The sequence below is a fragment of the Dipodomys ordii genome, unplaced genomic scaffold, assembly GCF_000151885.1.
Source record: "Dipodomys ordii isolate 6190 unplaced genomic scaffold, Dord_2.0 Scaffold54, whole genome shotgun sequence".
Taxonomy (NCBI): domain Eukaryota; kingdom Metazoa; phylum Chordata; class Mammalia; order Rodentia; family Heteromyidae; genus Dipodomys; species Dipodomys ordii.
Window position 1 is genome coordinate 4,727,052 of NW_012267270.1, and position 13,934 is coordinate 4,740,985.

Below are 13,934 nucleotides of genomic sequence, written 5' to 3' on the forward strand. Positions count from 1 at the left end.
AACCGGCCGCGTCCCCCGTCCGTCCGTCGGCGGCCTCCGGCTCCTCCTTGACCTTGGGTCCCACGCAGAGCACGGTCCGGAGCGGCGCGAAGTGTGCTGGAGCCAGCGCGGCGAGGACGGCATGTGCGTGGGGCCGCTCGCGGGGCCTGCCCTCACCTTCGACGACTGCTGCTGTCGCCAGGGCCGGGGCTGGGGCACCCAGTGCCGTCCGTGCCCACCGCGAAGCGCGGGTGAGCCGGCCGCGGGGCGAGGGGAGCGCAGCGCGGTCGAAGGGGTGGGGTACACCCATGAACCCTCTGCCCCCAATTCCAGCGTCCCAGGCCCAGTGCCCGTCGCAGAGCGAGAGCAATTCTTTCTGGGACACGAGCCCCCTGCTTCTGGAGAAGCCGCCGAGAGGTGAGGCGGGGGCAGGGCGTGCGAGGCGGCGGGCTGGGGGTGATGGTGATCTGTTACTCTTCCCGCCTGACAGATGAGGACAGCTCGGAGGAGGACTCGGACGAGTGCCGCTGCGTGAGCGGGCGCTGCGTGCCTCGGCCCGGCGGCGCCGTGTGCGAGTGTCCGGGCGGCTTCCAGCTGGACGCGTCCCGCGCCCGCTGTGTGGGTGAGTGGGGCACCAGGGGCGGGGCCGGCAGCTGGGCTGGGACCAGACGCCATGCCAAGTTCACACCTGCCATTGCCACCTGCAGACATTGACGAGTGCCGAGAGCTGAACCAGCGTGGGCTTCTGTGCAAGAGCGAGCGCTGCGTGAACACCAGCGGTTCCTTCCGCTGCGTCTGCAAAGCTGGCTACGTGCGCAGCCGCCCGCACGGGACCTGTGTGCCCCAGCGCCGCCGCTGACGCCCGCTTCGGCCTCACCTCCGAGACTGACAATGGGTGGGGAGAGAGAGCTTGGTGTCTTGCTCTGGTCTAAACTTGAGACACAGACCCCGGGACCTTCTGGGGCCCACAGACCTCTTCCTGCACCCTAACACCAGAGGTGCTCAGAGCAGGCCGCCCAGGCCATGAGCTGTTGGGTCTCCAGGGCACTTGTCACACCCTTCCTCGAGAGGACAGTTCCTGTACTCTGCTTTCACAGCAAACTGGCTGTTCACATCAGCAGTCTGGCTGGGGCTAACTGAACCTGGGCCAGGGGTGTGAAATAGAATTTATTGTGGCTCTGATTATGTACACATGAGATGTGCCAGGCCAGGCCAGCCAGGCTCACATGGTTTGTACAATAAATACATCCGCAGGGCCTCCCCTCCATGGCTGGAAGGCCCAGGAGGGTTCAGTCCAACTTCCGGGCTCCCAGCTTCATGGGGCCCTTGGCCGCCTTCTTCTCTGCACGTTTGGCTTCCATCTCTCGCCGCCGCTCCTCCCGCTTTTTCCTGGCCAGCTCAGCCTTCGCCTGTCCTGAGGATGGGAAGGACTGGCTTTCAGTTTCCCACCCAAAGACCTGCTTGCGGTCGGTGACCCAGAACCCTCGTCTACTTCCGGGGGAATTACTTACGGCTCTCAGTTTCCAGGCCCTCCCAGTTGTCCTCACCCCATGAGTCTGGGTCTGGCCTGGGCTGCAAAGGGAAGTGCAGACTGTGATGGTGGCCAGCTCCTCACTGACTCTACCCAACTGTACCCATGCTGGACCAGTACCTGGGCACTAGGACGCACAGACAGGGCAGCGAAGGGGTCACCCTTGTTGGACTCATTGCCACCCCAGTTATACTCGCTGGCCAGTCTCGTGCCTTCAGGGAGAGGCACGGGGGAACTGGGCTCTTGCCAGCCCTGATTCCAGGAGCCCTCGGCTTCCCAGCTGCTCCAGTCTGACTCTAGGGCCTTGCGGTCCGGGTGGCTGACCTGTGGAAGGAAAGGGGCAAGGCACCTGTTGATGAGAAGGGCCAGATCCCGACCACCAACAGCCTGTGGCCTCAGCCAGCTCACCTGCCCAGCTTGGCTCTCTTGGCTCTTGGCACTCCAGTCATCCGGTTGGGCCAATACAGACTCAGCTTCCTGCTGTGGTGAGGGAAGGGGAGACATGACCAGTGAAACCACCAACTCTCAAAAGGACAACTAAGTTCATCCCAGTGCCTTCCTGACTAGGGGCTCCACCCTTTTGGACATTTGCTTTCCCTGTGAAGTTGGCAAGCTGACCCCCAATCTGCTGTCACCCCTCTTTGAGGACAGGGATGAGGTCAAGATGCTCCATGGCCCACCCTCCAATCTCTGGGGTGCACAGGAAATTCCCAGTAGGCTTGGTCTCGGTGTAGACCTGGGGGTGGCCTCTCCTGGGAGGCCTAAGCCTGGGACTGGGTGGACACTGAAACAGGTGATGGAGGGGCAGGTAAGCAGTTCACAGGCTCCCCAACCATTTCCTTCCCTGCTTCCTCCCGGTGGCCCTTGGAGCTAAGGGGTGACTCAGTTGCTCACTCTGGCTTCCAGCGGCCAATTCCATGAGGCCTACCTGCTAAGGATGTGGTCCGGGCTGATGAGGGCAGGTCAGACTCTAATATGCGCCCTGGATGCAGCCTAGGATTTTAGACCTGTGCCCGCTGGGGAGTTGAAGCCCACTCACCTCCAAGCTACCCCAGTCTTCCTCATCCCATCGGTCAGCAGGGCTGCTGTCCTCTGCTGTGTCCTTATCCTCCTCCTGTGTCTCCCAGTGACTCGAGCTTGTGGGTGTAGCAGGGACCGAGGTGGGGGCCGGGGCAGGGTGTCCTGGAAGAGGTCCCTGAGCTGTCAGGGAGAGCTTGGGACAGGGTAGAGGGTGCTGAGGGGAAAGCCCACAGGGGGACTAGACCCCACTCCATCCCCTACACCCCTGTCACTACCCCAGCCTGACAGTAGCAACTCTGGGGGCCAGCACCTCCCAACCCTCTCAGCCACTGATGTGGCCGGGCTAGAACGCTTACCCTCAGGGGGTGATCGCTGGGGAGCGTTGGTCTCAGCCGGCGTGGCGGTGGGGTGTGCGCGGATCAGCTTGGAGGTGAGTGAGGACATCCCTGTCACAGCCCAGCCTGCCCAGCTGGCGGCAGCTCCTCCCACCCCAGGGCTGGAGGCTGCGTGGACATCCTTCTCTGAACAGTGTGGGAGACAGAGCAGGTATGGGCACCACAGGCCCTGTGGGGGACGTGAAAGCATGACCTCCGCCAGCCCCCTCTGCCGGAGCTCCCCACAGCCCTCCCAGCTCACTGACATGTTTCTGGCTTTCAGTCACCGCAGTGCAGGTGAGACACAGCAGGTGACAGTCAAGCATGTGGCAGTGGGGAGAGGGAACACCAGCCTGGGGCACTCACCCACTTCTGCCAGCTGAGTGGGGTCTTCCGACACGGACTCCAGTTTGGACAGAAAGCTTCGAATGGCCTTGAAGGCCTGTGGGGTAGCAAGGAACTGAACTTAGGGCCTGGGCACTGTCCCTGAGCTTTTCCTTGCTCAAGGCTAGCACTCTACCACTTGAGCCACAGCGCCACTTCTGGCTTTTTCTGTGTATGTGGGACTTCATGCATGCTAGGCAAGCACTCTACCACTAAGCCACATCCCCAGCCTCCAAGGTTCCTGAGAACCCCAGGCCGACAAGGGTCTGGACAGACCCTAGAGCCTCAGCCCAGGGCCCAGCCTCACCTGGTCCCGCACAGATTTTTCAGGATCCACAGTGAGGCCACAGAGCACAGGCAGGATCTTGTGGGCACAGTCACTCATTGAGTAGAGGTTGTGGGTGGCAGCAAAGCCCAGGACCCCTGCAACCCGGGACGGTGGAAAGGGGTCCTTAGTGGCCCGGCTGAAGGCAGAGGTGAGGACTCTGTGTCTAGTCTGGGACAAGGAGGGGAGAAAAGGAAGAGAACTAAGCACAGGGTCAACATTATACCCAGAACCTCCTGATCGAATGTCCTTGAATGGACCGTCACGGGACCCCCTAAGTCTAACATTGCAAATTTACACCACTTGTGTGTAAATGAGAATTTACTCAAACCCCTGGATCTGGGCTTCTCCCAGACTACTGGGCTCTCTGTTCAAGCTGTCTCAGGACCTCAGGGCTTGAGCAGCAGCTACCTGGGGCCAGGCCTATAGATCTCCTGGGCCTGGTATAAGCCCAGTTTACAAACAGGGGAAACAGTCTTGGGGTCAAGCAAATCTGGGCTCAGACTGCAGATCCACCTGTTACGGGTGCAGCCCACCGTGTCCAAGAGCTCAGACCTGTGCCAGGCCTGGGAGACCAGGAGGAGAGCCTCCACACACAGGATTCCTGGCCCCAGAGGAAGCCTCGGTCCTGTGGCAGCAACTCAGGACACTCACGCTGGCGCTGAGGTAAGAGCCAATTTTGCCCAGGCAGACGGTTGTGTTGCAGCGGATGGGGCCCTGATCATCCTTGGCCTGCAGCCGGGCAAAGTGCTTCATCAGCTCCACGTTGAGGTTGGTCTCGTTAAGCTTTGGGGCCAAAAGCAGCATGGACTGCGGAGGGAAGAGGACAGTGAGTACTGCAGACGCGGCAAGAAGGGATGCCTGGGAGGGGGAGGCCACTGGCAGCCCTGCCACAGCCCCGCCACACCTACCAGGCTGTGACCTACCTCGTTCGGCAAGTTGGGGAAGGGGATCCTCCACTTCTCTGCCCCCCATTTACAGTAAGGTCTCAGAGGCATGATCACACTGCTGGCTGGATTTCTCCTCTCTGCTGTCTACCCAACAAGGCCCAGGCAGAGGTCACTGTTGACCTCTTTATTGCTACACTTAATGGCCAATTCTCTGTCTTCAGCACGCTTGACCCTTCTGCAACTGTGACTACCCCTCATTCTCTCTCCGCCTTAGCACTTTTGCTTCTGCTCTTCCAGTGCACAGCGGTTCATGGTCCTCTGACCTCATTGGCCACCCATTTTGCTGAGATCTTAGACAGCTGAGTTTTTGTTGTTGTTGTTTTCCCCACTCACAATTGTCAATTTACCACTTGAGCTCTGCTTCTAGTCTAGAACACCTTTGCTGGTTACTTGGAAATAAGAGACCCAGAATTTTTTTTTCACCTGGCTGACTTCCAACCACAATCCTCAGATCTCAGCCTCCTAAGTTGCTAGAATTATAGGCATAAGCCAATAGCACCCAGCTTGACTTCTTTCATTTCTTAGTTGTTATTTTTTGTTGGTACTGGGGTTTGAACTCAGGGCCTTGTGCTTGCTGGACAGGCACTCTACTACCTGAGCCAAGCCTCCAGCCATTTTTGCTTTGGTTATTTTTCAGATAGTCTTGCTTTTTAAGCCCAGGCAAGCCTGGACTGCCATTCTCTTATTTATGTTTCTACTGTACAAGGGATGACAGGTGCACACCACTACACTTAGCTTATTGTTGAAATGGGGCCTCAGGAACTTTTCCCCCAAGATGGTCTCAAACTGCAAGCCTCCCAAGTAGCTAGAATTATAGTCATGAGCCACTGTGCCCACACTCTGTGCTGAGCACCTATAATATTTAACAATAGTGCCCTGAGTGACAGCACCTATTTCATGGTTTTACATGCTCCTGACATGCTTTCAATCTGGAATGTCCCCCAAAGGCTCAAGTGAAGGCTTGGTCCCCAATGCAGCCATGCTGAGAGATAGTGGTTTGGGAAAATTATTAAATCATAACAATTGGTTGCTTGTAGCTCATGTCTGTAATCCTAATTTCTCAAAAGGCTGAGATCTGAGGATCTCAGGAGCCATCCCAGGCAGATAAATCCCAAAGACTCTTACCTCCTATCAACCAGCAAAAAGCTACCAGGGGAGGCATGTCTCAAGTGGCAGTGACAGAGTGCCAGCCTTAAGCAAAAAGAAAAAAAAGGAAGTGGTACTATGGCTCAAATGGCAGAGCACTAGCCTGGAGCAAAAGAAGTCAGGGATAGCCGGGCGCCAGTGGCTCACGCCTGTAATCCTAGCTACTCAGGCTGAGATCTGAGGATCTCGGTTCAAAGCCAGCCCGGGCAGGAAAGTCCATGAGATTCTTTTTTTTTTTTTTTTTTTTTTCGGTCGTGGGGCTTGAACTCTGGGCCTGGGCGCTGTCCCTCAGCTCTTCAGGTCAAGGCGAGCGCTCTACCACTTGAGCTACAGTGCCACTTCCGTCCAATAAACCACTAGAAAACCGGAAGTGGCACTGTGGCTCAAGTGGTAGAGTGCTCGCTTTGAGCTGAAGAGCGCAGAGACAGCGCCCAGGCCCTGAGATCAAGCCCTAGGACTGGCAAAATAAAAATAAAAATCAGAGCTGGGAAGGTGGCTCAGTGGTAGAGTGCTTGCCTTGTATGCATGAGGCCCTGGATTCGATCCCTCAGCACCACATAAGCAGAAAAAGCCAGAAGTGGCACTGTGGCTCAAGTGGTGGAGCTCTAGCCTTGAGCTGAAGAGCTGAGGGACAGCGCCCAGGCCCAGAGTTCGGGCCCCACGTCCAGAAAAAAAAAAAAAATCGGACCTCATCAATGGGTTAATCCATTCTTGGGCTCATAATTCCACAGGTTATGGGAGGTGTGAGTACTTGGGGTGGGGGGCGGGGTAACTTGGTGCACTTGGGAGCCGTATCTTGTCCCAGGCCCTAGCCCTACTTTCTGCTTCTCACCAACCAAGAGGTGAGCCGCTCTGCTCCCCACTCTCCCGGTGCCTCACCAGAGGCCCAGAAGCAATGGAACCAAGTGGTCATGCCTGAGACCAAAGCATATCTTGCCTCCATTTTGTTCCAGCAACAGAAAATGAACACAGCTCCAACATTCATTCCTAGCCCAGATTTCTTCCCTAAATTCCACACATGCACAACCCACGGCCAGCTAGACATTTCTACCTGGCTGTCAAGCAGAGCTTGGTTGAGCTTGGGCTCAACCTTTCTGGAACTCTGCACCTCAGTCCTCTTAGAAAAAGGTAACAATGTTCGGAACCTTTGAGCATTTGTCATGGGGCTTGAACTCTGGGCCTGGGCACACTGTCCCTGCGCTCTTTAGCTCAAGGCTAGCACTCTACCACTTGAACCACAGTGCCACTTCCAGTTTTCTGGTGGTTAATTGGAGATAAGAGTCTCCTAGAGGGGCTGGGAAGGTGGCTCAGTGGTAGAGCGCTTGCCTTGCATGCATGAGGCCCTGGGTTCGATTCCTCAGCACCACATAAGCAAAAAAAGAAAAAAGCCGGAAGTGGTGCTGTGGCTCAAGTGGTAGAGTGCTAGCCTTGAGCTGAAGAGCTGAGGGACAGTGCCCAGGCCCAGAGTTCAGGCCCCACAACCGGAACCAAAAAAAAAAGAGTTTCCTAGAAGCTGGGTGCCGGGCTCACACCTGTAATCCTAGCTATTCAGGAGGCTGAGATCTGAGGATCAGAAAGGTCCATGAGACTCTGATCTCAAATTAGCCACCAGAAAACTGGAAGTGGTGCTGTGGCTCAAGAGGTAGAACGGTCACCTTGAGCTGAAAAGTGCAGGGACAGCGCCCAGGCCCAGAGTTCAAGCCTCACAACCAACAACAACAAAAGTCTCATCGACTTTCTTGCTCAGGCTGGCTTTGAACTGTGATCCTCAGATCTCTGCCTCAGTAGCTGGGATTATGGCTGTGTGTCACTGGCACATGGCCCCACATTTTTTTTTGGGGGGGGGTCCAGTCGTGGGGCCTGAACTCTGGGCCTGGGTGCTGTCCCTCAGCTCTTCAGCTCGAGGCTAGCACTTTACCACTTGAGCCACAGCGCCACTTCCAGCTTTTGTTCTTCTTGCTTATGTGGTGCTGGGGAATCGAACCCAGAGCCTCATGCATGCAAGGCAAGTGCTCTACCACTGGGCCACTTCCCAGCCCTATTTTTTTTTTTTTTGGTTGTTTGTAGGGCCTGAACTCTGGGCTTGGTCGCTGTCCCTCAGCTCTTCAGCTCAAGGTGAGTGCTCTACCCCCCATTCTCCACCAGCCTCTCATTCTCTAACAATATGCATTTCTTAACTCTGTTTCTCAACTGCCAGGCCCACTCTCTGTGCTGCTTGAGGACAGGGGTCTTAGGCTGCCTTGTGTCCTTGTGTCCCAGCATTAGCCACAGGCAGAGCAGAGAGGTGCTTGGTGAACAATGCTCAAAGCCCAGAGGCCACGCCCCACTGCAACACTGCTGGCTACAGGTGGGACACGGCCTGGACCAGCACACATGCACACACACACAGCCCCTCCCACAGCGTCAGACCCACAGGCTGAACCCAAAGTCTATGTCCTGGAGAGCCCTCTCCACACCCTAGAAAACCAGCATGGTCACTCCTAGCCTGGCCACACCCACCTTGACCGTCTGCTCCCGGATGGCAGGATTGGTGTCCAGGAAGCCATGCACCACATGCGGAAAGACCTGGGTGTTGACGGTTGGCTCATCAAGGTATTGGATAAACTGCTCCATCTGTGACCAAGGGCAGGGTATGAGAACATACATATCTAATCCTCTCCCCCCGCCCCCGCCCACGCCCCACCCTGCTCCCTGCTTTCCCCCCCCAGTACCCCCCAACACTGGGCCACCCTGGCTTTCGCTTTCCTATTATGCAGATGCTGGCTGGCCAGGGCAGCTATCTGGTCCATGTGTTTGGCCTTAGGAGGGCTCGTGGGTTTGGTAGTCGGACAGGGATTGGTACTGGGATTGGTACCTGTCTCTTCTGTCTCACAAGGGCCCCCTGACTCTCTAGACCCAAGAATCTGATGCTCCCCACAGAAGAGATGCATCCTAGTCTAGAGGGTCACAGGGACAGAGCCAAAAACTGGGGACTCTGAGCCCTAAAGCCTGGGCAATGCGCTCTGTCACAGGCTCCACCTCTGAGAGTCTGGCCTGATCCTTCCCTCTGCAGAGTTCAGGACAAAGGGTCTCAGTGTAGGCAAGGCGGGGGCTCTCGTCACCTGCCTAGAGCTGGAGGTGAGGCAGGCGCATCCGCCATAGCCAGGGAAGGGCCCAGCCAAGGCTCTCACCTGTTGGAGGAGGCGGATGCGCATGGCGCGGTCGGTGGATGAAAACATCTTGACCACCACCGGGATGATCTTCTGCTGATACTCCTCGGCACTGAGGAACTTGCCCACCTGAGGGAGGAGCAGGAAGGGGCTCAACCACATCCATGGCAGCAAGAGGCTTCCCAGGGTGAGGAAGTGGTAGTGTTTCCTCTGCAGCCTCCTGTGCCCACACTGGGCCTTAACCTTTCTGGGCCTCTCGGAGGCTGCTGAAAGCTCTGTGACCGTCCCAATAAATACAGGCACCTGTATAACATGCGCACAGAATTGTGCCTCAGGTTTCTGGGGATCCAACTAAACAGGATTGAATGGCTGTCCCTCCCCTTGAGTCCCTTCAAGGAAAAAGAGTCCCCTGGAATGCGCAGGATGGGAAGGGCAGGTGCCTGAGTAAGGGTGGCCAGGACTAAGGAAGCAGGGAGAATCCAGCCCCAGAAGTCAACAGCTGAGTGGTCAAGAGGAAGGGTAGGCTGGGTGCCAGTGGCTGACACCTGTCATCTTAGCTACTGTCTCCAAGTGCAAGAGCCACAGAGCTGATTAGGTGGCCCTAAGCCACCAGGAAAGCAGCAGGAAGCTCCTCCTAGGTGAGCGTTAGCTTGTCCTGTCAGGGCTTGGGCAGTTCACCCGCGGGCAGGGCTGTCCCCACCTACATCCCTCTCTTTGGTATCCCAGATGCTGCACCAGCTCTCTGGTCCCCAGTTGCTGAGACTCCAGGCCTTTCAGGTCTCTCTCACAGGGGTCCCTGACCCCACTGACCTTGAAGAGGGGCGTGAGGACCACGGCCCCAGCACTGCCAAATTCAAAGGCAGTCAGCAGCTGGGGCAGCACCTTGTGCCGGCAGAAATCCTCAGGGAAGGAGTCCAGGCTTTTGCTCAGCTCTTGGAAAAACTTTTGCTTTTCGGATGGCTCTTTGATCTGAGGAGAGAAAAAGACAGAGGTCCAACCCAGCCGGAAGAAGTAGGAGTGAAGACCCAGAGCCTAACTACCTGGGTTCAAAGGCTAGCTCTCCTCCTTAGCCTCCTTGTGACCTTGGGCAAGTGCTCTTCTTCACGGTAATTCTTCCACCTCTGAGGCTTCAGCCAGAAAATGCACATGAGCCGGAACAATGAAAGGAGAAGGAGAGGGGGGTGAATGTGATATCCTATATTTGGGACAGGAACTGGTGGTTCATGTCTATAATCCTAGCTACTCAGGAGGCTGAGATCTGAGGTTCATGGTTCAAAGCCAGCCTGGGCAGGAAAGGCCATGAGACTTATCTCCAATTAACCACCAGAAAATCAGAAGTGGCGCTGTGGCTCAAGCGGTACAGTGTTCATCTTGAGCTGAAGAACTGAGGGACAGCGCCCAGGCCCAGAGTTCAGGCCCCACAACTGACAAAAAAAAAAAATTGAGGTCAGCTTGGGATACATTTTTAGTCCCTCTCTCAAAACAAACAAACAAAAAAAAGCCAGATGCTGGTTGGTCATGCCGTAACCCTAGCCACTGAGGAGGCTGAGATGTGAGGACAAAGACAAATGGTCCAATGCCGGGCGCTGGTGGCTCACGCCTGTAATCCTAGCTACTCAGGAGGCTGAGATCTGAGGATCGCGGTTCAAAGCCAGCCCAGGCAGGAGAGACCGTGAGACTCCTATCTCCAATAAACCACCAGACAACCGGAAGTGGCGCTGTAGCTCAAGTGGTAGAGCGCTCGCCTTGAGCTGAAGAGCTGAGGGACAGCGCCCAGGCCCAGAGTTCAAGCCCCACAACCAACAACAACAACAAAAAAAAGACAAATGGTCCAATTAACCAGAAAAAAGCTCAAAGTAAAGGTGTGGCTCCAGTAGTAGAGTGCCAGCCTTGAGTGGACAAAGTAAAGGGAAAATATGAGGTCCAGGGTTCAAGCCCCATGATGGTACAAAAAAAAGTAGTTTGGTGTTGGTAGCTCAAGCCTGTAATCCTAGCTACTCAGGATTGCAGTCTGAAGCCAGCCGGGGCAGGAAAGCCCATCAGACTCTTATCTCCAGTTAATCACCAGAAAACTGGAAGTGGAGCTATGGCTCAAAGTGGTTGAGCACTAGCCTTGAGCAAAAAGAGCTCAGGGACAGTGCCCAGGCCCTGAGTTCAAGTCCCAAGATCCCCCCAAAACAGTTGCCAACACAGTGCCTGGCACAACACTAAGAGCCTATCAGCAACCATATGTTTTGGGGTTTGTTTTTGCTGGTACTGGGTATTCACTTTAGAACCTTAAACTCTCACTTGGCTTTTTCTATTCACAGCTGGTGCTCTTACCACTTGAGACAGGCCTCCAGCTCAGCTTTTTTCTGTTAATTGGAGACAGAGCCTAGAAGACTCTTCTGTCTAGACTGGCATCCAACTTTGACCTTTAGGATCTCAGCCTCCTGAATAGTTAGAATTAAAGGTGTGAACCACTTGCATCTAGCTGTCCACTATTTCATCTCTACCAGAAGAATACTCCTAGAGGAACCAGACCCTTTATCAGCATCACCTCTACAGAAGCTCATAACCCACATGAAGAAACTGAGGCTCAAAGAACTAAGGGTGGGGCTGGGGATGTGGCTTAGTGGTAGAGTGTTGTCTTGAATGCATGAGGCCTTGGGTCCGATTCCTCAGCGCCACATAAGCAGAAGAAGCTGGAAGTGGCAGTGTGGATCAAGTGGTAGAGGGCTAGCCTTGAGCTGAAGAGCTGAGGGACAGCGCCCAGGCCCAGAGTTCAGGCCGCACAACCAGCAAAAAAAAAAAAAAGAACTAAGTGTGCCAGGCATCCATGGCTTACACCTGTAATCTTTGCTACTCAGGAGGCTGATTTGAGAATCAGTTCAAAACCAGCCCAGGCAGGAAGTCCATGAAACTCTTAACTCCAATTAACTACAAAAAAAAAAAAAAAAAAGCAGAAGTGGCTCAAGTTGTAGAGCACTAGTCTTAGGCAAAAAAAGCTTAAGGACAGTATCCAGGATGAGTTCAAGCCCCAGGGCATACCAAAAAAGTAAGGGTGGGGCTGGGAACATGGCTTAGTGGTAGAGTGCTTGTGTAGCATGCATGAAGCCCTGGGTTTGACTCCTCAGTACCACATACACAGAAAAAGTAGTGCTGTAGCTCAAGTGGTACAGTGTTATCTTTGAGCAAAAGAAACTCAGGAGGGGCTGGGAAGGTGGCTCAGTGGTAGAGCGCTTGCCTTGCATGCCTAAGGCCCTGGGTTCAATTCCCCAGCACTACGTAAGAAAAAAGCCAGAAGTGGTGCTGTGGCTCAACTGGTAGAACACTAGCCTTGAGCTGAAGAGCTGAGGGACAGCGCCCAGGCCCAGAGTTCGGGCCCCACGACCGGACCCAAAAAAAAAAAAGAAAAGAAACTCAGGAACAGTGCCTAGGCCCTGAGTTTAAGCCCCAGGACTGGCAAACTCACACCTAAGAAGTGGCCAGGGCACCTCTGCTGTACTGTACCCTTCAAAGGGATGTTGTTGCTCCCCTGTTTATAAGGGAGGAGACTGAGGATTGAGGTCACCAGTCAAAAGTGGCCAGAAAGTACCAGGGTGACCTAGTGAATCCCAGGCCAGCCTGGGCCATACACCTGGTAAGACTGTGAGTATTCTGTTGCCAAACACAAGAAGGGCCAAATGCTGCACATAATGGTAGAAATTCAAGAGGCTCACACAAGAGGATTGAGAACTCAAGGCCAGCCTACGCTATAGAATATGACCCAGTTTCCATCAATACATTAATCATGGGGGGGGGGTAACTGAGAAAGTGGGAGGGAAGGCACGGTAGGGGAAAAGCAAAGAGGAGGCAACAATGCTGGATAAGAAATGTACTCATTACCTTGCTCATGTAACTGTAACCCCTCAGTACAGTATTTTCACAATAAAAAACTTAATTAAAAAATACATTAATCAATAAAGACCAGGCATGCTGGGCCCCGGTGGCTCACACCTGTAATCCTACCTACTCAAGAGTCTGAGATCTGAGGATCGCAGTTCAAAGACTTATCTCCAATAAACCACTAGGAAACTGGAAATGGCGCTGTGGCTCAAGCGGTAGAGCGCTCGCCTTGAGCTGAAGAGCTCAGGGACAGTACCTAAGTCCAGAGTTCAAGCCCCACAACCGGACCCAAAAAAAAAAAAAAAAAAAAAAAAAGGCCAGGCACTGGTGGCCTAGCTACCCAGAAGGCTGAGACCTGAGGATCATAGTTTGAAGCCAACCCAGGCAGAAAAGTTCTGGAGACTTGTATCTCCAATTAACAGCAAAACCCGAGAAGAGGAGCTGTGGCTCAACTGGTAGATTACCTGCCCAGCAAACACAAAGCCCTGATTTCAAAGTATCACCAAAAAATATAAATAAAAAAATGGACCCAGTGCTGGTTGCTTATCACGCTTATAATCCTAGCTACTCAGGAGGCTGAGATCTGAATTTCATAGTTCAGAGCCATCCTGGGCAGGAAAGTCTGTGAGACCCTTTTCTCCAATTAACCCCCAGAAAACCAGAAGTGGCACGGTGGCTCAGAGCAGTAGCTCAAAGCTAGCCTTGAGTAAAAAAGCTCAGGGACAATGCCCAGACCCTGAGTTCAAGCCCCAGGATCAGAAAAAAAAAAAAAAAAAAAGGGGGTCTGTGTAGTTCTTATTCCACAGTCCCTGTGCGTCTGGCGCACTCCCATCCCCACCACCACTGCTTAGGAAAAGAAAATGACTGCTGGCTAGGGATAAGAAATAGTTGGATCAAGATACTAATCCCTCCCAAACCTAACAAACCAATTACTAAATGGGCAAGGGAACTAAAGAGGGACTTCTCAAATGAAGAAACACATGAGGAAATGTTCATCATCCCTGGTGGTGAAGGAAATGCAAATAAAGACAACCCTGAGATACCACCTTACCCCAGTCAGAATGTCCCACATCCATAAATCAGCCAACGACAAATGCTGGAGGGGATGCGGAGAAAGAGGAACCCTATTACACTGCTGGTGGGAATGTACACTTATACAACCACTTTGGAAAGCAGTCTGGAGGGTCCTTAGAAAGCTAAAGATTGACC

General features: G+C 54.1%; 2 protein-coding genes across 3 annotated transcripts in view; one reads left to right on the forward strand and one right to left on the reverse strand.

Annotated features, from left to right (window-relative positions):
* Nucleotides 1–1,029, forward strand: part of Ltbp3 (latent transforming growth factor beta binding protein 3) — a 17,241-nt gene extending 16,212 nt beyond the window's left edge. The window contains exons 23-26 of the mRNA XM_013020902.1: nucleotides 69–230; nucleotides 313–396; nucleotides 470–601; nucleotides 687–1,029. Of these exons, the coding sequence (XP_012876356.1) occupies nucleotides 69–230; nucleotides 313–396; nucleotides 470–601; nucleotides 687–838 (530 nt within the window). The 3' untranslated portion in view covers nucleotides 839–1,029. The remainder of the gene's footprint in view (nucleotides 1–68; nucleotides 231–312; nucleotides 397–469; nucleotides 602–686) is intronic.
* A 99-nt stretch (nucleotides 1,030–1,128) lies between these two features.
* Nucleotides 1,129–13,934, reverse strand: part of Scyl1 (SCY1-like 1 (S. cerevisiae)) — a 21,514-nt gene continuing 8,708 nt past the window's right edge. Inside the window, exons 6-17 of one of the 2 annotated variants that reach the window (XM_013020917.1) lie at nucleotides 9,669–9,827; nucleotides 8,880–8,987; nucleotides 8,209–8,322; nucleotides 4,268–4,423; nucleotides 3,596–3,784; nucleotides 3,271–3,346; nucleotides 2,887–3,051; nucleotides 2,550–2,692; nucleotides 1,919–1,990; nucleotides 1,631–1,834; nucleotides 1,491–1,551; nucleotides 1,129–1,393 (exon numbers count right to left, since the gene is read on the reverse strand). In XM_013020917.1, coding sequence (XP_012876371.1) covers nucleotides 1,269–1,393; nucleotides 1,491–1,551; nucleotides 1,631–1,834; nucleotides 1,919–1,990; nucleotides 2,550–2,692; nucleotides 2,887–3,051; nucleotides 3,271–3,346; nucleotides 3,596–3,784; nucleotides 4,268–4,423; nucleotides 8,209–8,322; nucleotides 8,880–8,987; nucleotides 9,669–9,827 — 1,572 coding nt within the window. In that variant the 3' untranslated portion in view covers nucleotides 1,129–1,268. The remainder of the gene's footprint in view (nucleotides 1,394–1,490; nucleotides 1,552–1,630; nucleotides 1,835–1,918; nucleotides 1,991–2,549; nucleotides 2,693–2,886; nucleotides 3,052–3,270; nucleotides 3,347–3,595; nucleotides 3,785–4,267; nucleotides 4,424–8,208; nucleotides 8,323–8,879; nucleotides 8,988–9,668; nucleotides 9,828–13,934) is intronic. The other variant, XM_013020918.1, reaches the window with a different exon arrangement.